At 47.8% G+C, this 25,347-nt stretch overlaps 1 protein-coding gene across 4 annotated transcripts in view; it reads right to left on the reverse strand.

Annotated features, from left to right (window-relative positions):
* The window catches only part of SETD2 (SET domain containing 2, histone lysine methyltransferase), a 131,827-nt gene that overhangs the window by 69,835 nt on the left and 36,645 nt on the right, over positions 1–25,347 (reverse strand). For 3 of the 4 annotated variants that reach the window (XM_073632469.1, XM_073632467.1, XM_073632466.1), the window contains 5 exons: positions 23,658–23,673; positions 14,977–20,162; positions 7,336–7,467; positions 3,570–3,698; positions 3,360–3,483 (listed from right to left, as the gene is read on the reverse strand). In XM_073632469.1, the coding sequence (XP_073488570.1) occupies positions 3,360–3,483; positions 3,570–3,698; positions 7,336–7,467; positions 14,977–20,162; positions 23,658–23,673 (5,587 nt within the window). Of the gene's footprint in view, positions 1–3,359; positions 3,484–3,569; positions 3,699–7,335; positions 7,468–14,976; positions 20,163–23,657; positions 23,695–25,347 lie in introns of all 4 variants that reach the window. The other variant, XM_073632468.1, reaches the window with a different exon arrangement.

The raw sequence follows: 25,347 nt of genomic DNA on the forward strand, positions 1-25,347 counted from the left end.
AAAGTATGAAAATTGTGCCTGTGTCCAAATATATATATGGACCTAACTGTACTTCTGGAACAGCCTCTTTTTTTATTTCTTAATTCCTATTCCATTAGATAAATTTCAGTAAAAGCTTGGGACGACTGAATGTTCCTTCAAGATTGGGCCAATCCTCATGTAATGAGCTTTCGTTCTGTGCGTGGATGGGAAAAGTCTTCTTCTATTTTGCAAGCCTCTTAGTGCCCACAGGGGTTTATTTTGGCTGTGGAGAATCAGGTGCTGCTGGGCAAAAGCTTGTTTGCACCACACCAATCAGCGGTATCAACAGTGGAAAGCCATTGACAAGAAGCCATAGCTTGCAGCTCATAAAATGCAAGGGTTGCAAAAATCCTCTGCATTAAGTTTGCTTTCCTCCATTTCATCCTCAAATAAGCTTGGAGGCTCCATCTGTCAGGACCCGGGTCTGAACCTGTGACCTCTGCGGGTGCCTGACAATGTCTATTCTTGCTGAGCCACTTGTGATGTTGGACAGATGTCCCTGTCCGATTTCTTAGACAACCTTGCTTCTGCTGAAATGTGAACTCTTTGCTCCTCCCATGAATTTCCCATTTAAGCCACGCCTTTGCACTTCCTGTTTGTCAAATTATTGTACTCTCTCCAGCAAATGTCTCACTCTTGTCACTCTTGCTGCCACCTATTACCAACCTTTGGCTTGTTCCTTGACTACGCCTTCTGCTTGATCCCAACCTGCAACCACTTGTTACTGACCTTTGGATCGTTTCTCGACTGTGCTGCTCCAACCACTTCTTACTGACCTTTGGATTGTATCTCGACTACGCTGCTGCTTGATCCCAATCTGCAACCACTTGTTACTGACCTTTGGCTTGTTTACTGACTACACTGCTGCTTGATTCCTACCTGCTATATCTGCTACTGGATGCCGGCTTGCTCAAATGGGATGCAGAATGGGCTTGGGGGGGGGGGAATGCAGAAGCAGCTATAACGCAAGCGCTGACTGTATTCCTATGGCTTTATCTCTGTAGCAGAAGGCAGCAGGAAGAACAGCATGTGTTTTTTGGAGAATATGGTGGGTGGAAGTGTGTCAGCCGGATTGCTTGTTGCAACTACGTAATCCTTCTGGGACGAAGTCACCATAGGAGGACAAAAAAAAAAAAATGGCATTTGAAATAAGGAGATAGAATTGCGCCAAAATATGTTAAAGGGGGAGTAGCACAGTAAAGTGAGGAACTCCCCATACCTGTGCACTGTGTCTATAATAGCCATGAACCAGTCACATGTACAGGGAAACCTTGCCTTACCTTATCCATGTCACTGGGCCTGTTAGGGATCCAGGGGTCGCCCAAAGAGGACATACATCCCAGGGGTTCCATCGCTTAAAGCATTGGTGCTCAACCTGTGGTCCTCCAGCTGTTGCAGTCCCATGAGGCATTGCCAGCCACTGACAGTTACAAGCATGACTCTCAAAGGCAGAGGCATGATGGGGCTTGTAGTTCTGCAACAGCTGGAGGGCCACATGTTGAGCTCCCATGCCTTAAAAACATAAAGTTTACTTTAAAAAAATAAAAATAAAAATAAAAATAATAAATGCACCTTTTTTTGCATGCTAAAAAACGGGCATTTATGATTTTTTTTATTTTAATTTTTTTTAAGGAGCCTGGAAAACATTGCACCAGCGATCAGTAGATGCAGGTCTCCTGCAGACATGAGCCGTCAGCCCGTACATTGTACGGGGAGGCAGTTTCGCACAGACAGGAAGGATCAATGAACTACCACAGCACTGAACAACCCTGTGGCAGTTCATTGAGAACTACAAGCCGACAGCGGTTCTAAAAACGGCAGAGGATTTTTACAATGCATTCTATGCATTAAGATAAAAAGTCTTCTGTGTGCATCAGCCCCCCTCAGCCACCCCTAATACATACCTGAGCCCCATCTCAACCCAGCGATGTTGCACAAGAGGCTCGGCTGTCCGGGACTCTCCCTCATTGGCTGAGACAGCAACGGGCAACCATTGGCACCCGCTGCTGTCAAAGTCAGTGAGCCAATGAGGAAAGAGGAGGCAGGGCCAAGCTGCAGCTCCGTGTCTGAATGGTCACACAGAGCATCGGCTCGGGTGCCCCCATAGCAAGCTGCTTGCTGTGATGGGCACTCGTCAGGAGTCCCCCTGGAGTGGGTGGAGTTACACGAGTGTGCACCAGGGGGGCGGTCCTAACAATTTTTTGCCAGTGTCAGATCACCTTAAGGTAGTCTGTATATAACCCATGGGTCTATGAACACAAGCCCTGTGTCCTGTACAATTAGGATAAGACAACATAGAACCCCCCCCATGCGTTTCGGGGGAGAATTTTGATCCCCCAAATCACTTTGCCTGTTCTACGTTGACTGTTTGAGAACAAATATCAATATTAAAAGCTTTTGGACTCCCCCCACCTTTTCTTTTGTGCTCTCATTGGATTCTATATTGTGAAGCAGAGGAAGACAAGTTGTGACAGATGACCACAGTCAATAAGGACCACCCGCTCACAAAACAATTTTCAGTATCTACGACGACCCCCTCCCCCCCCTCTCCTCCATTGAGAAAACATTCTTTCATTGTCTAACAGGATCTAGGATTGGGCGAGAGTCTGATGAGTTACAGGATTCTCTCCCCCATTCACAGATGTGTTACAGGCTGTGAAAGACCTTTTTTTTGTTTTTAATGGAGGAGGGAAGAAGGGGCGGATCTTCATCTTCTGCATCTGCAGCAGAGGGCGGGCCATCCCAGCGGAGGGCGGGCCATCCCAGCAGAGGGCGGGCCATCCCAGCAGAGGGCGGGCCATCGCAGCAGAGGGCGGGCCATCCCAGCAGAGGGCGGGCCATCCCAGCAGAGGGCGGGCCATCCCAGCAGAGGGCGGGCCATCCCAGCAGAGGGCGGGCCATCCCAGCAGAGGGCGGGCCATCCCAGCAGAGGGCGGGCCAGCCCAGCAGAGGGCGGGCCAGCCCTGCAGTGAAAATTTCTACAGCATCATCCAGCCACCTGCATGACATGGGACATCCTTCATTACAGGTAAGTGATATCACCAAAGCTTTTTTTTTTTTTACAGCAGTTCAGCCTTGAGTCTGCATCCATTAACCCTCTGCATGCTGAAGGTTCACCCAAAGGAAGAGGACAGGGCAGTCCTAAAGACGACGAGGCAGCAGGGCAGCCCTGAAGAAGGCAGGGCAGCCCTGCAGTGAATATTTCTAAAACATCATCCAGCCACCTGCATGATATCACTGAAGCTGTAGGATAAAAAATTAAAAAAAAAAAAAAAATACTAAACTTCAGCTTTAAACTTGACACAGAAGAGGTTACTATTTTATCCTAATGATCTCACCTCATCATTCTTGAGAGCCATGAAATAATAGTGAATGTTCTTGTTCCGGGCGTACTCCTTCACACGCCCTTTGAACTCCTTGTGATCCAGAACTTCCCCGCAATACTCCAGCACAAAAGTATTCCTGTGGAGGGGGGGCACATGGTCAGTTAAAAAAATCAGAAGGACTGGCAGCGAATTAAGGTTCAGTCATATACAGAATATTCTTACGGTTTCAGGTCGTTACCGGCCCGGAGACCCCAGCCTTTCTTATCGGTTAGGATAGCCTCAACGTTGGCGTGCTGCTTCCTCTGAAAACGGCGGTTGGAGCAGTAATCGCCATTCGGACATCTGGAGGAGCTGGGAAAAAAAACACAAAATGTAGGACTGAGTGTACAGCAAAGCACAATAATAAATCAGTACATGTGATAAAAGAAAATTTATTTGATTGTTCCTTTTTATCTAGTTTAGAAAAGCTTTCCTGGTTGGTTGCCATACCTAGAATATCTTGCCAGGTTCTTTAGGATTCTCAATCTTTTTGCATTAAATATTTCTAGTATAGTAATAGTATTCAGACCCCCTTAAATTTTTCACTCTTTGTTATATTGCAGCCATTTGCTAAAATCAATTTAAGTTCATTTTTTTTCCTCATTAATGTACACACAGCCCCTCATATTGTACACACAGCCCCCCGTATTGTACACACAGCCCCCCATATTGTACACACAGCCCCCCATATTGTACACACAGCCCCTCATATTGTACACACAGCCCCTCATATTGTACACACAGCCCCCCGTATTGTACACACAGCCCCCCATATTGTACACACAGCCCCCCGTATTGTACACACAGCCCCCCATATTGTACACACAGCCCCCCATATTGTACACACAGCCCCCCATATTGTACACACAGCCCCCCATATTGTACACACAGCCCCCCATATTGTACACACAGCTCCCCCATATTGTACACACAGCCCCCCGTATTGTACACACAGCACCTCATATTGTACACACAGCACCCCATATTGTACACACAGCCCCCCATATTGTACACACAGCACCTCATATTGTACACACAGCACCCCATATTGTACACACAGCCCCCCATATTGTACACACAGCACCTCATATTGTACACACAGCCCCCCATATTGTACACACAGCACCCCATATTGTACACACAGCACCCCATATTGTACACACAGCCCCCCATATTGTACACACAGCCCCCCATATTGTACACACAGCCCCCCATATTGTACACACAGCCCCCCATATTGTACACACAGCCCCCCATATTGTACACACAGCCCCCCATATTGTACACACAGCACCCCATATTATACACACAGCCCCCCATATTGTACACACAGCCCCCCATATTGTACACACAGCCCTCCATATTGTACACACAGCACCTCATATTGTACACACAGCACCTCATATTGTACACACAGCCCCCCATATTGTACACACATCCCCCCATATTGTACACACAGCACCTCATATTGACAGAAAAACACAGAATTGTTGACATTTTTGCAGATTTATTAAAAAAGAAAAACTGAAATATCACATGGTCCTAAGTATTCAGACCCTTTGCTCAGTATTTAGTAGAAGCCCCTTTTGATGAGTCTTTTTGGGAAAGATGCAACAAGTTTTTCACACCTGGATTTGGGGATCCTCTGCCATTCCTCCTTGTAGATCCTCTCCAGTTCTGTCAGGTTGGATGGTAAACGTTGGTGGACGGCCATTTTTAGGTCTCTCCAGAGATGCTCAATTGGGTTTAAGTCAGGGCTCTGGCTGGGCCATTCAAGAACAGTCACGGAGTTGTTGTGAAGCCACTCATTCGTTATTTTAGCTGTGTGCTTAGGGTCATTGTCTTGTTGGAAGGTAAACCTTCGGCCCAGTCTGAGGTCCTGAGCACTCTGAAGAAGGTTCTCGTCCAGGATATCCCTGTACTTGGCCGCATTCATCTTTCCCTCGATTGCAACCAGTCGTCCTGTCCCTGCAGCTGAAAAACACCCCCACAGCATGATGCTGCCACCACCATGCTTCACTGTTGGGACTGTATTGGACAGGTGATGAGCAGTGCCTGGTTTTCTCCACACATACCGCTTAGAATTAAGGCCAAAAAGTTCTATCTTGGTCTCATCAGACCAGAGAATCTTATTTCTCGCCATCTTGGGAGTCCTTCGGGTGTTTTTTTTTTGCAAACTCCATGCGGGCTTTCATGTATCTTGCACTGAGGAGAGGCTTCCGTCGGGCCACTGCCAGAAACCATGTCACCTTGACCATCAGGTCTATCCTTATTTTTGTTGTTACCCATGGTAACCGAAACATTTACCAGTACGTTGCACTTTTCCTCATTGTCCGAAATATCACCACATTTATCAGAACTCATCTCACCAGTGTTCTGCAAGGCAGTGTCTGGAGGAGAATCGCACAAAGCGGAGTTGTTGTCTACCATGGCAACGTCACCAACCCTCAACTCCACTGCCACATGATCCTCTCCCAGCGACTGTCCTGATACCTGATCATCATCATCCAGTTTCACCTTTGGGTTGATGACCCCAACCACATCACACATACTTGTGCCCTCTGGCACTTCCGCCCAGACTTCTGTCCTGTCCAACAGTACCCCAGAGTGCCTCTCAACCTCACAACCTCCGTATGAAGCAATCCAGCACACTGAGACAACTTTCCACACTAACAATAATCACATTAAATGCTTCCAACTATGGCAATCTCTGCATCATACAGCCTCTAATATCCGGCTCCATTTAGGCATACCCTGTGGTACAAGTTCTCCAAACGCAGGAGAGGATGGCAGGATATACACCGGCTGTACACTCCAATATTCTAATATTTCTCTCAGCATATCTGTCATACAAAAGGCACTGTGATTCCACACCTAAGACCTTCCTGGGGTCCTTCATGTCCCTAGGGATGTGGAAAGACTCATTCACCGATGCCACGACCGGTTTTGCCGTCGGAATAAACTCCGAAGGTTTCTCCAACGGTTTCTCCCACGGAATTCCATTCAAGTGGTCTTGCCTACACACGGTCAACCCAAAGTCCGACCGTCCAGAACGCGGTGACGTACAACATTTACGACGGGACTAGAAAAAGGAAGTTCAATAGCCAGTAGCCAATAGCTTCCGTCTCGTACTTGCTTCAGGAGCATGCGTTGTTTTTGGTCCGTCGGACCAGCAAACAGACGATCGGTTTTCCAGATAGGAATTGGGTCCGTCGGAAATAATTTAGAACATGTTCCATTTCTAGGTCCGTCAGAATTTTTGAAAAAGAAAGTCCGATGAGGCCCACACACGATCGGAATAGACGATGAAAAGCTTCCGTCTGACTTTTTCTGTCGGACATTCCGCTCGTGTGTACGCGGCTTAACACTTGTTAAGTGTGCATAGAGAGGTATTCTCTATAGACCAGGACTCTGCATAGAGCGGTATTCTCTATAGACAAGGACTCTGCATAGAGCGGTATTCTCTATAGACAAGGACTCTGCATAGAGAGGTATTCTCTATAGAAAAGGACTCTGCATAGAGCGGTATTCTCTATAGACAAGGACTCTGCATAGAGAGGTATTCTCTATAGAAAAGGACTCTGCATAGAGAGGTATTCTCTATAGAAAAGGACTCTGCATAGAGAGGTATTCTCTATAGAAAAGGACTCTGCATAGAGAGGTATTCTCTATAGAAAAGGACTCTGCATAGAGAGGTATTCTTTTTCAGAAAGCAGTGCAGCTCCATGTCAGGACAGTACATGGACATCCAATACAGATGAAGTAGTGATGAAGCAGGGTACACAAGGTACAAATGACTCCAATTGGGGCCCCACTAATAACACATCCTCGTCCAGGTCTAGGGAACTCTGCTGTACACGATACCACCCCCCCACATGACACCCCCGGGGCATGCACTGGCTGACGTGTATAGTAATAATCTCAGCACTGGCACACATTATAGACTTACCACTCGATCATGAGGAGTCGATTGAGACAATCCTCTCCACAAGCCATCTCTCCTTGGGCCCTCTCCTCTTTGGAGAGCAGGGGACACTCACACTGCATCCTTTTAATGTCCCGGTGACTCTTATTCCTCTTCCTACAAAAGAACAAAAAAGGTCAGTACAAACCCTAATCACTACTAGAAGAAGAAGTTACCATAATGCCTGCCGTGCAGGAACGGGAAACGCAAAAATAATAAACCAATTGATATCAATTTATCAGATGTGATTAATGAAACATAAAATAGGATTGATAATATTCATTATTTTGCTACAAATAGGATGGAGACTTCATGAAGTTTAGGGATGGATATTTTTGCATAGACATGCTGGACAAGCCTGGACCAATGGAAGTGCCATCTACCTGCGGGATCTCCCATGGTAATCACCGGATTAGGCACCGCCACTACAGCGATACCCGCTAGCTTCCAGGTCCTGTGCCAAGGGGCAGGACATCCCTTGCTTGGCGCGAGCACCTGAGAGCAAATCTCAATGACCGCAAAGCAATCTAGGCTGAGATTGCCACATCCCTGCCCCGCCTCCACTCATCCTCCAATCAGAGATCACTATATAATTGAAAAAAAAGGAATAAAAAAAAAGTGTTCTCTGAATGACATGCGCACCAAGCGGCCGACCTCCTGGAGTGACACAAATAGAAGAGAATCGGGGCTGCTCTGTGCAATACCATTACACAGAGCAGGTATGACATGTTTTGTAACCTCTTCCTGCTGGCTTTGCGACGAGTGGGCTTTAAAACGCAGAGAGGCCGCATACACTCTATACTACCAAAAGTATTGGGACACCTGCCTTTACATGAACTTTAATGACATCCCAGTCTTAGTCCGTAGGGTTCAATATTGAGTTGGCTCCGCCCTTTGCAGCTATAACAGCTTCACCTCTTCTGGGAAGGCCGTCCACAAGGTTTAGGAGTGTGTCTATGGGAATGTTTGATCATTCTTCCAGAAGAGAATTTGTGAGGTCAGGCACTGATGTTGGATGAGAAGGCCTGGCTCGCAGTCTCCGCTCTAGAATAATAGGGGGGGGCAATATATTTTCTTATTATCTCACCCCCACAAATCAATAGCCTCATTTAAAATCCCACCTTCCTTTTTCTTATAGCAGTCTCCACTCTAATTCATCCCAAAGGTGTTCTATCGGGTTGAGGTCAGGACTCTGTGCAGGCCAGCCAAGTTCCTCCACCCCAAACTCGCTCATCCATGTCTTTATGGACCTTGCTTTGTACACTGGTGCCCAGTCATGTTGGAACAGGAAGGGGCCATCCCCAAACTGTTCCCACAAAGTTGGGAGCATGAAATTGTCCAAAATGTCTTGGTATGCTGACACCTTAAGAGTTCCCTTCACTGGAACTAAGGGGCCAAGCCCAACCCCTGAAATACAACCCCCCACCATAATCCCCCCCCCTCCCCCACACCATAATCCCCCCCCCCCCCACACACCATAATCCCCCCTCCACCAAATGATTTGGACCAGTGCACAAAGCAAGGTCCATAAAGACATAGATGAGCGAGTTTGGGGTGGAGGAACTTGACTGGCCTACACAGAGTCCTGACCTCAACCCGATAGAACACCTTTGGGATGAATTAGAGCAGAGACTGTGAGCCAGGCCTTCTCGTCCAACATCAGTGCCTGACCTCACAAATGCTCTTCTGGAAGAATGGTCAAACATTCCCATAGACACCCTCCTAAACCTTGTGGACGGCCTTCCCAGAAGAGTTGAAGCTGTTATAGCTGCAAAGGGCGGAGCCAACTCAATATTGAACCCTACAGACTAAGACTGGGATGTCATTAGAGTTCATGTAAAAGGCAGGCGTCCCAATACTTTTGGTAATATAGTGTATGTGGCCTTAATATGAAAATTTCTGCACGCTCCCAGCACAGTTGCCGGTGGGGGAAATCGGAAAGCTCCGACGCATACTTGTAATAGGGGGCTTTTCCGATCATGTGAGCGCTGCGATGGCCAATAACAGCGGTCACATGACCCCAAATGCGCGCCTCCCAGCATCTAGAAGCTCTTAGAGCCCTTTTCACAGTGGGGCGGTAGCGGTAAAGCACCGCTAGATTTAGCTGCGCTTTTGGCGGGCGGGACGCTTTTAACCCCCTACATGCAGCGCCGCCCATGCATTCCAAAGGGGGAGGAGCGGTGCATACATCGCTCGCAAATCGCCCCAAAAGATGCTGCTTGCAGGACTTTTTCCTAACGATCTGCAAGCGCACCGCCCCCCAGTGTCAAAGCACTCGGGCTCTCACACTGGGACTGCAGGTGGGGCATTTTTTTTTCAGGCGCTTTACAGGCACCATTATTAGCGCTAAAGCGCCCGAAGAACGCCCCAGTGTGAAAGGGGTCTTAAAGGGGTTGTAAAGGTAAAAGTTTTTTCACCTTAATGCATTATGGTGGAAAAAACATCCGACAATACCGGCCCGCCCTAGTCCCCCCCCCCCGTTTTACTTACCTGACCCCTCGAAAGTCCCACGCTCGCCCCCCCGACATCCTCTTCGCCGCTCAGCCTGGCCGTTGATTGGTTACAGTGGATGGATTGAAAGCGGCGCAGCCACTGGCTCGCACTGCTGTCAATCACATCCAATGACGCGGCGCGCCGGGGGGGGGGCGGGGCCGAGTGATACAGTGAGCGGCTATGGCCGCCGGCTGTATCACGGGAGTGCGCCCGCAAGCACTCAACACCATGCGAGGGAGCTCACATGAAGGTGTTGAGTCCTTGCAGGGGGAGGAGCCGAGACAGCCGCCGAGGGACCCCAGAAGGCGAGGTTCGGGGCCACACTGTGCAAAACGAGCTGCACAGTGGAGGCAAGTATAACATGTTTGTTATTAAAAAAAAAAAAAATTATCTTTAGTGATCCTTTAACCACTTCCCGCCCGCCCTATAGCGGATTGACGTCCGGGAAGTGGTTCAGTTATCCTGACTGGGCGTCATATGACGTCCAGCAGGATAACATGCCACCGCGCGCCCGCGCATCGCGGCGATCGGTGTGTCAGTCTGACACACCGCTACACCGATCTTGGTAAAGAGCCTCCGGCGGAGGCTCTTTACCAGGTGATCAGCCGTGTCCAATCACGGCTGATCACGCTGTCAATAGGAAGAGCCGTTGATTGGCTTTTCCTCACTCGCGTCTGACAGACGCGAGTAGAGGAGAGCCGATCGGCGGCTCTCCTGGCAGGGGGGGGTCTGCGCTGATTGTTTATCAGCGCAGCCCCCCCTTAGATCACCACACTGGACCACCAGGGAAGGGGCAACATGTGGATGGCCAGGTATGTACCCCATGGCCATCCACATGTGCCCAATCTGTGCCAATCAGTGCCCACAAATGGGCACTGATTGGCACCATTATGTTGCAGTGATGCCCAGCAATGCCGCCCTTAGGGGCATCACTGCAAACAACCAATGTCATCAGTGCCACCCATCAGTGTCCATCGGTGCCACCCGTCAGTGCCCATCAGTGCCCATCTGTGCCAACTATCAGTGCCACCCATAAGTAACCAATGCCACCTACGAGTGCCCATCGGTGCCACCTATGAGTGCCCAGTGCCGCATACAAGTGCCGCCTACCAGTGCCCATCAGTGCCACCTCATTGGTGCCCATCAGTGCCGCCATATCAGTGCCAGTCAGTGCAGCCATATCAGTGCACATCATTGAAGAAGAAAACGTACTTATTTACAAAAAGTTTTAGCAGAAACAAAGAAAAACTTTCGGTCTTTTTTTATTTGTTGCGCAAAAAATAAAAACCGCAGAGGTGATCAAATACCACCAAAAGAAAGCTCTATTTGTGGGAACAAAATGATAAAAAATTTGTTTGGGTGCAGTGTAGCACGACCGCGCAATTGTCATTCAAATTGCGACAGCGCTGAAAGCTGAAAATTGGCCTGGGCAGGAAGGTGTCTAAGTGCCTGGTATTGAAGGGGTTAAAGGGCCAGGAGGAGGAGGCGGAGGAGGAGGCGGTGGGAAGGGTTTAAATTAATAACTTTAGAATTCACTTTAAAAATGGAAATGCATTCCGGGTTTGATTGAAAGCTGACAACTTGTGCGCTGCAGCACGCACCCTGAATGGGAGGAGCCTGGAATTTAAAGTACACCACTATATACCCTTCCTAGAAGGCTTTGCAAAAAAAAAAAAAAAAAAAAAGGGTGATTATTAGTTCACATAGATTGCAATACACGTTACATTTTTTCTTCCTTCTGATGCCGGACTATGAACATTCTGGGGGGAGATTTAGTAAAACTGCAGCACTCAGAATCTGGTTCAGCTCTGCATGGGAGCCAATCAGCTTCTACCCTCAGCTTGTTAACCACTTAAGGACCGAGCCTCTGAGATTTGTTGTTTACAGGTTTTTTTTTTTTTTCTAGAAAATTACGTCGAAACTCCCAAACATTATACATTTTTTTTTTTTTCTGACACCCTAGAGAATATAATGGCCGGTCGTTGCAATACTTTGTCACTCCGTAGTTGCGCAGCGGTCTTACAAGCGCACTTTTTGTTTTTGGAAAAAATACACTTTTTTTAATTAAAAAAATGAAAGACAACAGTAAAGTTAGACCAATCTTATTTTCAAACTGTGAAAGATAATGTTACGCCGAGTAAATTGATACCCAACATGTCACGCTTCAAAAATTGCGCCCGCTCATGGAATGGTGACAAACTTTTACCCTTAAAAATCACCATAGGTGACATTAAAAAAAAAAAAATCTACAGGTTGCATGTTTTGAGTTACAGAGGAGGTCTAGGGCTAGAATTATTGCTCTCGCTCTACCGATCGCGGCGATACCTCACATGTGTGGCTTGAACGCCGTTTTCATAGGCGGGCGCTGCTCACGTATGCGTTCGCTTCTGCGCGCGAGCTCGGCGGGACGGGGCACGTTTAAAACTTTTTTTTTTTTTTTCTTATTTATTTTTACACTATTCTTTAAAAAAAAAAAAAAAAAAAAAGTGTCACTTATTTTTATTACAAAAGGAATGTAAACATCCCTTGTAATAGAAAAAAAAAGCATGACAGGACCTCTTATATATGAGATCTGGGGCGTCAAAAAGACCTCACATCTCATATTTACACTAAAATGCAATAAAAAAATAAATACATTTTTAATTTTTTTACATTTTTTTTCAAATGACAAAGTCTCTTTAGGAGCTATGGGCGGAAGTGACAAGTTTTGACGTCGCTTCCGCCCTGCCATGGTATGGAGACGGGTGGGGGTGATCTTCCCTCTCACTCATCTCCACAACGCACACAGAAGAGGATCCGATCACCTCCGCCGACGGCTCCAGTAATAAATAGTGGTCTCTGTGACGGATTCGCCGCGAGATCACTTTTTTAATCGGCGGCGGAAGAGGGGCCCCTCCCGCCACCACGCTCCTGTGCCCTCCGCCGATAAAAAAAGTGATCTCGCGGCGAATCCGTCGCAGAGACCACTATTTATTGGAAACCGGACCGCTGGCCAAAGAAGAGGATATCACGGTTATGGCAGCTAGCTCTTCATATCCCTCGTCGAAGTACCGTGCGGCGGTCGCGGAAGTGGTTAAATGAAGCTTTGGCAATAAAACCTGGAAGCTGATTGGTTTCTATGCAGAGCTCCACCAGATATTTGCACTCTCCAGTTTAAGTAAACCCCCCCCCCCGTAAATGTTTTTCATATTCCTAACATGCAGTAACAGGATTCCAAAAAAACAAGCCCTCAATGATCTTTTTTCGGCTGCAGGCAACTGATGTAATTCATCTTCAAATTTCACAACAGAGGCGCTGAAACCGTCGCTCGTCTCCTCCTCATTTCCTCCGACGGACAGAACTTTGCAGCTGCTGGCCTTCTGATGTAGAGGAAGCTGAAGTGCGGTGGGAAGGGTGTGTTGCGAGTTCAACTTTTCGCGCTTTGCCAAAAGGCGAACTAGCCCTTTAAAAAAACTACATATCCATCCAAAACTACCCTGCCCATATACACTATATTGCCAAAAGTATTGGGACGCCTGCCATTACACACACATTAACTTTAATGGCATCCCAGTATAAGTCCGTATTGTTCAATATTGGGTGTACAGTGGCAGCTTTGTAACAAATGGCATACATTTCCAAAAATGACATGTACACTATATCACCAAAAGTATTGGGACACCTGCCTTTACACGCACATGGACTTTAATGACATCCCAGTCTTAGTCCGGAGGGTTCAATATTGAGTTGGCTCCGCCCTTTGCAGCTATAACAGCTTCAACTCTTCTGGGAAGGCCGTCCACAAGGTTTAGGAGTGTGTCTATGGGAATGTTTGACCATTCTTCCAGAAGAGCATTTGTGAGGTCAGGCACTGATGTCGGACGAGAAGGCCTGGCTCGCAGTCTCCACTCTAATTCATCCCAAAGGTGCTCTATGGGGTTGAGGCCAGTCAAGTTCCTCCATCCCAAACTCGCTCATTCATGTCTTTATGAACCTTGCTTTGTGCACTGGTCCAAACCATTTGGTGGAGGGGAGATTACGGTGTGGGGTCTTTTTTTCAGGGGTTGGGCTTGGCCCCTTAATTCCAGTGAAGGGAACTCTTATGACGCGTACACACGATCGGACTTCTCGTCGGAAAAAGATATGATGGCTTTCCTGACGGGATTCCGCTCAAGCTTACCTTGCCGACACACGGTCACACAAAAGTTCGCTGAACTTACGACCGTCAAAGAACGCGGTGACGTACAACACGACGAGCCGAGAAAATGAAGTTCAATGCTTCCAGGCATGCGTCGAATTGTTTCCGAGCATGCGTAGGAATTTTTGCCCGTCGGAATTGCCACAGATGATCGCATTTTCGCACAGGAAGTTTTTCCGACCTAAAAATTGAGAACCTGCCCTCAATCTTTTGCTGGCTGGAATTCGGACAGCAAAAGTTCGATGGAGCGTACACACGGTCGCATTTTCCGATGAAAAACTCTCATCGGTCTTTTGCAGGCAAAAATTCCGATCGTGTGTACGCGGCATAAAAGGCATCAGCATACCAAGACATTTTGGACAATTTCATGCTCCCGACTTTGTGGGAACAGTTTTGGGGACGGCCCCTTCTTGTTCCAACATGACTGAGCACCAGAGCACAAAGCAAGGTCCTTAGAGACATGGATGAGCGAGTTTGGGATGGAGGAACTTGACTGGCCTGCACAGAGTCCTGACCTCAACCCCGATATAACACCTTTGGGATGAATTAGAGCAGAAACTGCGAGCCAGGACTTCACGTCCAACATCAGTGCCTGACCTCACAAATGCACTTCTGGAAGAATGGTCAAACATTCCTATAGACACCCTCCTAAACCTTGTGGACGGCCTTCCCAGAGGAGTTAAAGCTGTTATAGCTGCAAAGGGTGAGCCAACTAAATATCGAACCCTACGGACGAAAGACTGGGGTGCCATTAAAGTTTATGCGCGTGTATAGCCAGGCGTCCCAATACTTTTGGCGATATAGTGTATATGTAATTTTTGGAAATGTACGCCATTTGTTACAAAGTTGCCACTGTACAGACAAGAGACAATAATCTTTGAAATATTCAAAAACCAAAATTTAAGGGAAATGAATTTGAAATTAAAAAAAAAAAATTAGATAAGCGTGCACATTACCTTTCTGTAAGGTAAAGGTTCTCTTCGATGAGGTCAAAGTAAGGCGGCATTTTTCCTAGTTTGGAAAACTCCTTCCAGTGTTGAGCGTCTCTGAATTCATCCATAGGGCAGATGGTGCCGGCTTTTCCTCGCTTTGGGCCAGCAGACTCCAACAAGCCGGCCTCCGCTTTCAATCTCCTTTTCTCCAGGGCTTCTGCATCGTTCTCAGAATCGCTCCCCAGTTCCTGCCGCCGTTTTTTGGGCGGCCCCCTTTCTTTCATCTCAGACCTGTCCCTACCGAACGGATCCCTCTTTTCGTTCCGGGCCAGGTTCTCCTTCACGGAATTGCTGCTGATTTCATGAGCTTGCACGGAACCGGTTTCTTTGGATCGGTCGTAGTATAACTTAGTGGCCTGGTGGTGCGCGTGGTCATCTTCCCAACCAAGATCATCGTCATCAAGGTCTTCATCGTCTTCGTTGTAACAATGTGTGAGAGAGTCGGGAACCGGGACACCGGCTTTGCTGTAGTTGTATATGGGACCTTGGTTGTGGCACCCAGGATCCCAATAAGGGTTGCTTTCACCGTAATTCTGAGAGGGGTCACAGACTCCACTGCCATGAGGGTACCCACAGTACATGTAACTGCTGTCTGGAGGCTGGTATGTGCTGCTGGGCTTTTCTGGTTGAGAGAAGTCCCAACCGAGATCTGATAAGTCTTCAGCTGCCTGGAAACCATCAGCTCTGGAAAAGTCCCCAGCCCCTGGGCCATGGCTGTATGTTGACTGTTGCCTGCTATCTGGTTTCTCATCAGGGGTATGGAGGGGTTTTGATTCAAATTTACTAGGTTTAGAAGGTGGTACTGAAGCAGCAGGCTGATGGGCAGCTGGTTTGGTCTGGCTAGGTATAAAAGACTTGTGCATTTCATTGCTTCTAGTGGACATGTCGCCATTATTGCCCTGTCCAGCGGTCACAAGGTGGCTGGTGCTGACATCAGTATCATTGGCTGGATGAGGAATGTCTGGTTGTTGGGCATGAACGGCAACACCCAGCTGCGAGGGCGGAACTGGAGCAGGACATGGCTGTGGAGCTTGAACAGGAATGGGGCATGGTGGTATTGAAAGTGGGACAGGACATGGTGGTGGTGGGGGTGGTGGTACTACTTGAAGTGGAAATGCCCCATGTTGTGAAGCTTGAAAAGGAAATGCACCGAGCGGTGGAATATGCCCTGCAAACGTACCCAAATGTGGACCTTGAACCGGGCATGCTTGTGAGGCCTGAAATGCAACAGCATCTGGCTGTTGCACCTGAATGGAAAATATTTGTTGGGCTTCGACTGGAGTAGAAAATAATTGCTGTACTTCAACTGGTACAGTATGTGGTTGTGGAACCTCAACCGGAGAAGAATATGGTTGCGGAGCTTCAATTGGGACAGGACATGGTTGAGAAGCTGGTGTCAGTAAGGGAGCCTGCTGAGGGGTTTGATCTGGCGCTGGAGCCTGCTGTGGGGGGGCTTGTGCAGCAATGGGAATCTGCTCTATTACTTTACTGGGACCTGGCTCTGTGGACATAACAGGAACAGTTCCAGTCTCTTGTGCCTGTACTGAAACAACATCCGATTGTGACACATGAATGTTGTCTGGCTCAGTCACTGAAATGACATCTACCTGCAAAGCTGGAGCATAACTTGGTTCTGGAGTCTGGACTGGGGCTGGAGTTGACTCTGATGCTTGAATGTGGATGGGAGCTGTTTGGGGAGTATGAACCGGCACTGAAGGTCCTAAAGGCTGAGTAGGACTGGGAACCTCCTCTGAAGTCTGAACATGAACTAGATCCTGCTCCGATATGTCAACTGGAGGGGCACTTGGTTCTGAATCGTTAACAGAAATAAGTCTCAGTTCTGAAGCTTTATCTGGAATGATACTTGGTTCCGTGGCCTGAAATGAACTCACTTCTGGAGCACAAACTTGTTCTTCCTCTAGTGACATATTGGAATCACTATCTATTTGATCAAAGACTTTATGTTCCATTTGCTCCAGAGTGTGGCCTTCTGGAAAGTCTGTTTCATTTTCATTAGATTGCTCTATACTTTCCTGATGACTTGGGGATGACGATGGTAGATCGTCTTCTTCCATGGTTATGATGGAAGTTTTGGGGACCACCACAACTGACTGCAAACGGTTCCTGGGGAGGCCACTGTCATCAGAATCAGTATCCTCCGATTCACTCTCTTCACTCGCACTCTCTTCTGTGTCAGAATAATAAGCTCTGACGGCACTTATAAAGTTTACCGTAGGTGTACTACTGTCAGCGGTAATTGGTGGCGGCTTCTCTTCCTCTGAGGTTTGAACACTTTGGACATGAACGTTCTTAAAATCATCTTCTTCCTCATCAGACTCGTAATTTGCCTTCAGAACTTCTATCTGCTCAGTCGGAGCTTCTGGTAGAAGGACAGGTGTGGCCTCCTCTCTCTCCGTATTTTTCCATACAGGATCTACATCATCCTTTTCAAAGATTGGCAATGAAGTTGAGACTTGTCTGTGGCTCGGAGAGTCAATCATAACTTTAATGATGACCCTGGTCTCTTTGTTGGCGAACCTGGTCTCTTTGTTGGCGACCCTGGTCTCTTTACTGGCGACCCTGGTCTCTTTACTGGCGACCCTGGTCTCTTTACTGGCGACCCTGGTCTCTTCCTCAACAGGAGAATCAGTTTCAGGTGCTTTTGGAGTACAAGGCTCTGTGGGAGGTAAACCACAAGGCTCGTGTTGCTCATCACTGTTCACTGGTGTGCAACGTTTAGAGATTTTCTTCATAGAGTCAACATAAATTTCATTGTCAGTAGACTTAGCCCGTGACACATTTAAGCTTTCTGGAGCCAAAACTGTAACAGTTTGCTTGACTCGAGTGTCTTTAACAGTATGATTGTCATCTACTTGAATCGATTGAGAATTTAGCAATTTAATTGCTTCCTTGTGGTCAAAGGAAATACCCATTTTGTCTGAAGGATGGCAAGGAATTGCCTCATTTAAATTGTCGTCTAAGAGTCTCCAACGTTTGGACTTTGATACAGAGACGGGCTTGTCTTCAGGATCTGAAAAGACCGATGCACTGCCATGATCATGGCCTAACCCATTAAGATGATGTATTCCATCACCCGTCTCCACAATACTGCATTGTTCAACTTCACTGTGAGCTACAGGAGTTTTCTCCGACTCTATATCAAGAGGAATGTCTATGTTACTACTATCAGAGTGTGACACATCAGATTGTTCATCTGCAGGAGCATCATCTGTGGAGCTCAGGGTGACAAAATCCCACGAGTGCTCGGGGGAATAGATATCGTTTACGGGAACAGGACTTTTTCTTTGGCCTTCAAACAATGGTGCTGACGAAAAACTTCTCCACTTCGATTCCCGACCACTTGATGACTTGGTGTCTCCAACATGAGAATGATCAACATCTTTGGATCGTGTAGGTGGAGAATCCTGGAGATCACATTTTCTGTAGTCAGGAATGTCCTTCGATGCAGACTCTTCTCTATCTTTTCTGACAAGGCCGTGTCCCTCTTTACGTTCAGGTCTTTTGTCCAAATCCCATTTGGACATTTTAGCTCCCGAATTCACGTGCACTGGTTTGGCATCTGATGCTCTGGAAGAATTTGATTTAGCAGAACTTGTGCTGCTGTCCACTTTAGAGTGGGAAGATGCTGGTTTAAGGTCAACTTCTTTCTGAGGAGAAACCTTCTTGGTAGGTTCTCGATCTGAGGACTTGAAGTCTTTTTCAGTTCTGCTTGATGTTCTTCCTTTTCGATCTGAGTCATAAGAGGACTCTAATTTGGGATCTCTGTCATATTTCGAATGTGAAGAAGTCCTAGAATCTCTGTACGAGGAGGAATGAGAGGACGATGGGGGCCTTCGAGAGTCACCCGATCTGGAATGGGTTCTCCTATAATCATCCTCTGAGTCAGAGCTGTCTCTGGCTCTGCTATCTGCATACGAGCGAGAATATCTTGTTCTGTAGGGAGAACTTCTATGGTACCGTCTCTCGGACTCATAATAATGTGACCGTTCAGATCTGGAATATGAAGAACCGCCTCTCGGCCCTCGATCAGATCTAGACCTCGATCTCGACCTAGATCGTGACCTGCTTCGTTTCCTGTCACGATCTGACTTGGAACGAGAGTAGGAGGAGTACTTTGAATCTCTGTCCGACCTGGAATAGCTAGAATGTTTCTCATCCTTTACAGGCTTTGTTCTAGTTGAAGGATATTTTCCACCGTCATCCCCTTTCGAACTTATAGAGCTTCTTTTGGAGTCTCTTTCTTTACTTGCTGCCTTTTTGACCTCATGTGATCGGTGGCTTGAGGAGGTTTGTACAGAATCTCCGTCAGACTCGGAACCAACCACTGCCGTATCAGCGTGAGACTGCTTTAATTTAGAACTGGGTTTTTCAGGGCTGGGATTCGATTTCGCACTTTTTACGTTGACTGGATTATTTTCGTCTTTCCCAATATGGGAATAATCTTTAGAAGGGAGGGTCTCTTTTTCTGCCTTTTCGACAGCCACCTGAGTGCTTAAGCTCTCCACAACAGAGAATATGGAGTCCTCTTCATTATCCTTTGTGCTAGTCAATGATAATGAAGACAGAGTACTGGATGGTGCTTTCTCGGGTGATGCTACAGCCAAGTTGGCGGTTGCCGATGCAGCGTCAGATGCTGGAGAAAGCTTTGTGTTCTCGAATAGCACTCCTTTAGTTGAAGCTACGGGTGACGTGGGTACCGCAACCGTTACGGGAGCAGGTGGTGGGGGTGGAGGTGGTGGTGGCGGCGGTTGGGGTGCTGGTAGTTTGCTGGTAACGCCAAGATGCTTCCTGAAATGAATTTTTCCAAGTTCCACTTTAGGTTTCAGAGGGGAAACTTCAAAAGCATTTCCAACGGATTCAACGCCATCGGTTTTAGGCTTGGTTTGTTCTGATAAGCTGCTGGCGGCATTCTGCGCATCATTCTGCTTCTCTCCAACCAAAGCCGTCCGTAATCTGTTCTGAAAGGTTTTCTTAGTGAAACTGAAGCTGAACGAGACCTTCTGGCGTCCCTGTTCTTCCAAATTAACCTTTGCTTTGGTTCCCTTAGGCAGGAATCTACTGGATGTGAGGCTTTTGAAGGCCGCTGATGACTTGTTGAGCCCAAGGTTTGAGCCACTCTCGTTTTTGGCCTAGAAGGGAAAACAAATTTGTGGATGTTTAAAATGGTTAAAAAAGGAGGTGTGCCAGTAAATTAATAACATTCTCGGAAGATTAGAAGGTTAATATTTGGGTCGATGTGTGTTTCATTAAAGCTGAACTCCAAAGCAAAATGGTGATACCAGGTCAAATTCAGGCACCGAAGACTGCATTTAAAGAAATATTAGTAGAAGATTATATGTGCATTGAACAGATTTCACACATATAGTGTTTACCCGTAAAAGTCTCCCTTGTGTAGACATCCAAAGGCCCCGAGGCTGCTGCTGGGTCCTGTCATATTAGATGTGATGTCAGCAGACTCAGAACTGTCAAGTGACACTCTATGGCAGCCTTTCTCAACCTTTTCAACACAGAGGAACCCTTGAAATAGTTCTCCGGTCTCGGGGAACCTCTGGTAAAAATTAGAAATCTACAACTCATGATACAATAGTGTGATGGTCAGTGGGAAGAATGGTCCTTTCACTTGTGGTCATTGGGAAGAATTACCCCCTTACAGATAGCTAAAAAAGATCAATGGTATCAGTGGGAACTTATCTGAGAGGCAGAAATTGCCCAATGCTGAAGCAACCCCTAGCAACCTCTGAAGGAACCCAAGGGTTCCACGGAACCCTGGTTGAGAATCACTGCTCTATGGTATTCCCCCTTTACTACTTCCCCACCAGCTACATAAAAAGGAGAGGGATATGACCTGCAAGAAGGAAGTGCTAGCAAATCTACTGTCTTTTAGTACTTTTACATGAAAGTTTTAAGTTGGTGATAGGGTTTCTTTAATGATGTAATAATGGTAATGTGTACATTTCATATCTGCCTAGGAGTTCAGCTTTAATGCTCATTATTTCAGAGCAACTCCCATCTACCAATCACCGTATTCACACCATACAGCCGGTTATGAGGCAAAGGAACAGGAGAGGTGAAATCAGGCCTCATTACTGATCTACCACCTTCCCCACCAGTGAATACCAAAATCGTTCCCCCTCCCTACAAGTGAAAACTGACATAATTGTACTCTTCGCTGGTTCTCCTCGTACTTATCCAACCACACCTTTAGCATTACTTACAACTCTACTTCCTCCGCTCATCTTCCCTTCTCTGTTGGGGTCCCCCAAGGTTCTGTTCTTGGACCTCTCCAATTTTCAATCTACACCTCCTCCTTGGGTCACCTGATAGCCTCTCATGGCTTCCAATACCACCTCTACGCTGACGACACCCAAATCTATTCCTCTACCCCCTCAGTCTCCTCACGTATCACTATTTTACTATCAGATATATCAGTCTGGATGTCACACCACTTCCTCAAACTCAATCTATCCAAAACTGAACTCATAATTTTTCCTCCCCTATGTGCCCCTTCCCCGGATCTCTCGGTCAAAATTGATGGCACAACTTTAGGCCATCCCCACGTGCCAAGGTTCTAGGTGTTATCCTGGACTCTGAACTCTCCTTTAAGCCCCACATCCAATCACTGTCCAAATCTTGCCGCCTCAACCTCCGCAACATCTCCAAAATACGCCCCTTTCTAACCAACCAATGACACAGCAAAGCTCTTAATTCACTCCCTGATCATCTCTCACCTCGACTACTGCAACTCTCTTCTCATTGGCTTACCTCTACATAGTCTATCACCTCTTCAGTCCATCATGAATGCCGCTGCTAGACTCATCCACCTTACCAATCGCTCTGTGTCTGCCACTCCTCTCTGTCAATCCCTCCACTGCCTTCTGCTCACCCAACAAATTCAATTCAAAATACTAACAACTTCTTACAAAGCCATCCACAACTCTGCCCCCAGCTACATCACTAGCCTAGTCTCCAAATACCAACCTGTTCGTTCTCTTCGTTCCTCTCAAGACCTCCTGCTCTCTAGCTCCCTCATCACCTCCTCCCATGCTCACCTCCAGGACTTTTCCAGAGCCTCTCCAATCCTATGGAATGCCTTACCCCCAATCTGTCCGCTTATCTCCTAATCTATTAGCTTTTAGACGAACCCTGAAAACCCTTCTCTTCACAGAAAACTTATCCTACACACACCTAACAACTGTATTTTCATTTTCTCCATCACCTCAGTTATTACCTTTTGTTCCACTTGACCCTCCCTTCTAGATTGTAAGCTCTAACGAGCAGAGCCCTCTGATCACTCCTGAATTGATTTGTATTGTAACTGTACTGTCTTGCGCCAATGTTGTAAAGCGCTGCATAAACTGTTGGCGCTCTATAAATCCTGAATAATAATAATAAATAATCCTCCTCTCTTTACCAGCAAATACCATGGTAACCCTTCCTCCACCACTGCACACCTACCTACCCCCTCCCCACCAGTGCACACCGACATAATCCCCACCAGTGCACACGGATGTACCTCCTATCCCCACCAACGAACACCGACATTGTCCTCGCCACCAGTGAACCCAACAAACCATGTGCCCACCAATTAACAACATATGTCCTCCCCACCAGTGCACACTGCCCTCCGCCATCCACACAGGGCACAAACCCCTTATAGTTCATACCAACAAACCTTCTCCCAACAAGAGCACATGGACCTACCTCCTTCCCATCACTACACGCTGATGCGCCTGCTCCCAAAAGTAATCACTGACATACCCCCCACCACTGTCATATTCTCTACCCGCCAGGCATCACCGCTGCACTAACTCCTCCCCACCAGGCATCACTGCTGCGCTACCTCCTCCCCGCCAGGCATCACCGCTGCGCTACCTCCTCCCCGGCAGGCATCACCGCTGCGCTACCTCCTCCCGCCAGGCATCACCGCTGCGCTACCTCCCCCCTTCCAGGCATCACCGCTGCGCTACCTCCCCCCTTCCAGGGATTACCGCTGCGCTACCTCCCCCCCCCGCCAGGGATTACCGCTGCGCTACCTCCCCCCCGCCAGGGATCACCGCTGCGCTACCTCCCCCCCGCCAGGGATCACCGCTGCGCTTCCTCCCCCCCCGCCAGGGATCACCGCTGCGCTTCCTCCCCCCCCGCCAGGGATCACCGCTGCGCTTCCTCCCCCCCCGCCAGGGATCACCGCTGCGCTACCTCCTCCCCGCCAGGGATCACCGCTGCGCTACCTCCTCCCCGCCAGGGATCACCGCTGCGCTACCTCCTCCCCGCCAGGGATCACCGCTGCGCTACCTCCTCCCCGCCAGGGATCACCGCTGCGCTACCTCCTCCCCGCCAGGGATCACCGCTGCGCTACCTCCTCCCCGCCAGGGATCACCGCTGCGCTACCTCCTCCCCGCCAGGGATCACCGCTGCGCTACCTCCCCCCCGCCAGGGATCACCGCTGCGCTACCTCCTCCCCGCCAGGGATCACCGCTGCGCTACCCCCTCCCCACCAGGGATCACCAACATACTCCTTCCCCTCCAGTCCCACAACATACCCCTTCCCACCAATCCCTCATTGAGTCCACATTTTCAATAAATACTCCTGCAGATCGGGTAGTTGAAGCATTCAGTACTCTTACCTCATTTTCTTCTTCTCTGTTGGGGTTCGTAAGATGACACATGTAGAAAAAAAAAAACAAAACAAAATTACAAGGAGATAATACCAATGTGTTCTGTATGATAAATACATGTGTATGATAAATATCAGTAGGAGGAGACAAACAATTGCTGTCTATAGTGCCACCTGTCCCTGGAAGCTCAGATCAATTAACATCACGCAGGCAGCATTACATCATTTCCCATCAATGTTCAGAGATGGCGGGACATTAGACGCCAGCGTCATGTAAAAAAAGGATGATTTGATTTTTATGTAATATAATTTGATTTATATATATTATACTTGATTTATATGTACTATCATTTACTAAACTGCAGGTCGAATCTGAAGCAGTTTGCAGATCCCTCCCTGGGCAATAAAGGGCCTCTTGGCTACATGTCCCTGAGAGATCCACTTCTAGGACTTCTGCTCCGCTTGAAGAGACATTGGGCAGGCCAGAGGTCCCGAAAAGTGGACTGTATGAAGAGAAGAAATTCTGACTCTGGGTCGACTTTCCTAGTCTGCATAATTGTAGCAGGTCAGGGGATCAAAAAAGTAATGAGGCCAGTGGTATGTACGAAAAACAGGTAACCAGCAATTTCAGGTGGTCAGCAATGGCGGCTCCAGATAAATGAGCTTCCAGCAGCAGGAGCTTGGAGAAATGGAGTTTAGCAGTTTCCACCACAGAGGGATTCTCTGGGCTCTTCATACCACCTTCCTGCCAGATGCAATCTTAGCGCCAAATGTCCCACCAGTGCCAACCTTGGCGCCAACCCGCCCGCTGGGGCCAACCTTGGCGCCAACCCCCCCGCCGGGGCCAACCTTGGCGCCAACCCTCCCACCGGGGCCAACCTTGGCGCCAACCCTCCCGCCGGGGCCAACCTTGGCGCCAACCTGCCCGCCTGACGCAACCTTATCGGCAACCCTCCCGCCCAAAGCAACCTTAGCGACAACCCTCCCGCCCAAAGCAACCTTAGCGACAACCCTCCCGCCCAAAGCAACCTTAGCGACAACCCTCCCGCCCAAAGCAACCTTAGCGACAACCCTCCTGCCCAAAGCAACCTTAGCGACAACCCTCCTGCCCAAAGCAACCTTAGCTAGTTGCAACCTTAAGCTTGGAGGGATGGATCTTTGTACAGTTTCCACAACAGAGGGATTCTCTAACCTAAGGGTGCCTCACACCATCTTTCCTGGTAACCCAGACCCCAATGTTAACCCTCCTCAGGGTGGATATAGATCAATGGATTTTTTTTTTTTTTTTTTAATTTTCATAAATTTCAAATTTAATATAAATTTAATTTTAATAAAATGCTTTTGGAGTAAAAATCCATCTTAAAATAGTTATCTAAGATACATTAATCATTTACCGTATATACTCGAGTATAAGCCGACCCGAATATAAGCCGAGGCTCCTAATTTTACCACAGAAAACTGGGAAAACTTATTGACTCGAGCATAAGCCTAGGGTGAGAAATGCGCAGCTACTGTAAGTAGAAAAGAGGGTCAACAATGCCCATTTGCAGCCTCACTGTGCCCATTTGCAGCCTCACTGTGCCCATTTGCAGCCTCACTGTGCCCATTTGCAGCCATAGGTCCCCCGAACTTCAAACTCGGTAGTTAAGGGTTCCTAGATGCCCCCTAGCTGCAGCCAAAAATTTGAGGCCTCTGGACCC

Source organism: Aquarana catesbeiana, linkage group LG05 (genome assembly GCF_042186555.1).
Source record: "Aquarana catesbeiana isolate 2022-GZ linkage group LG05, ASM4218655v1, whole genome shotgun sequence".
Lineage (NCBI taxonomy): Eukaryota > Metazoa > Chordata > Amphibia > Anura > Ranidae > Aquarana > Aquarana catesbeiana.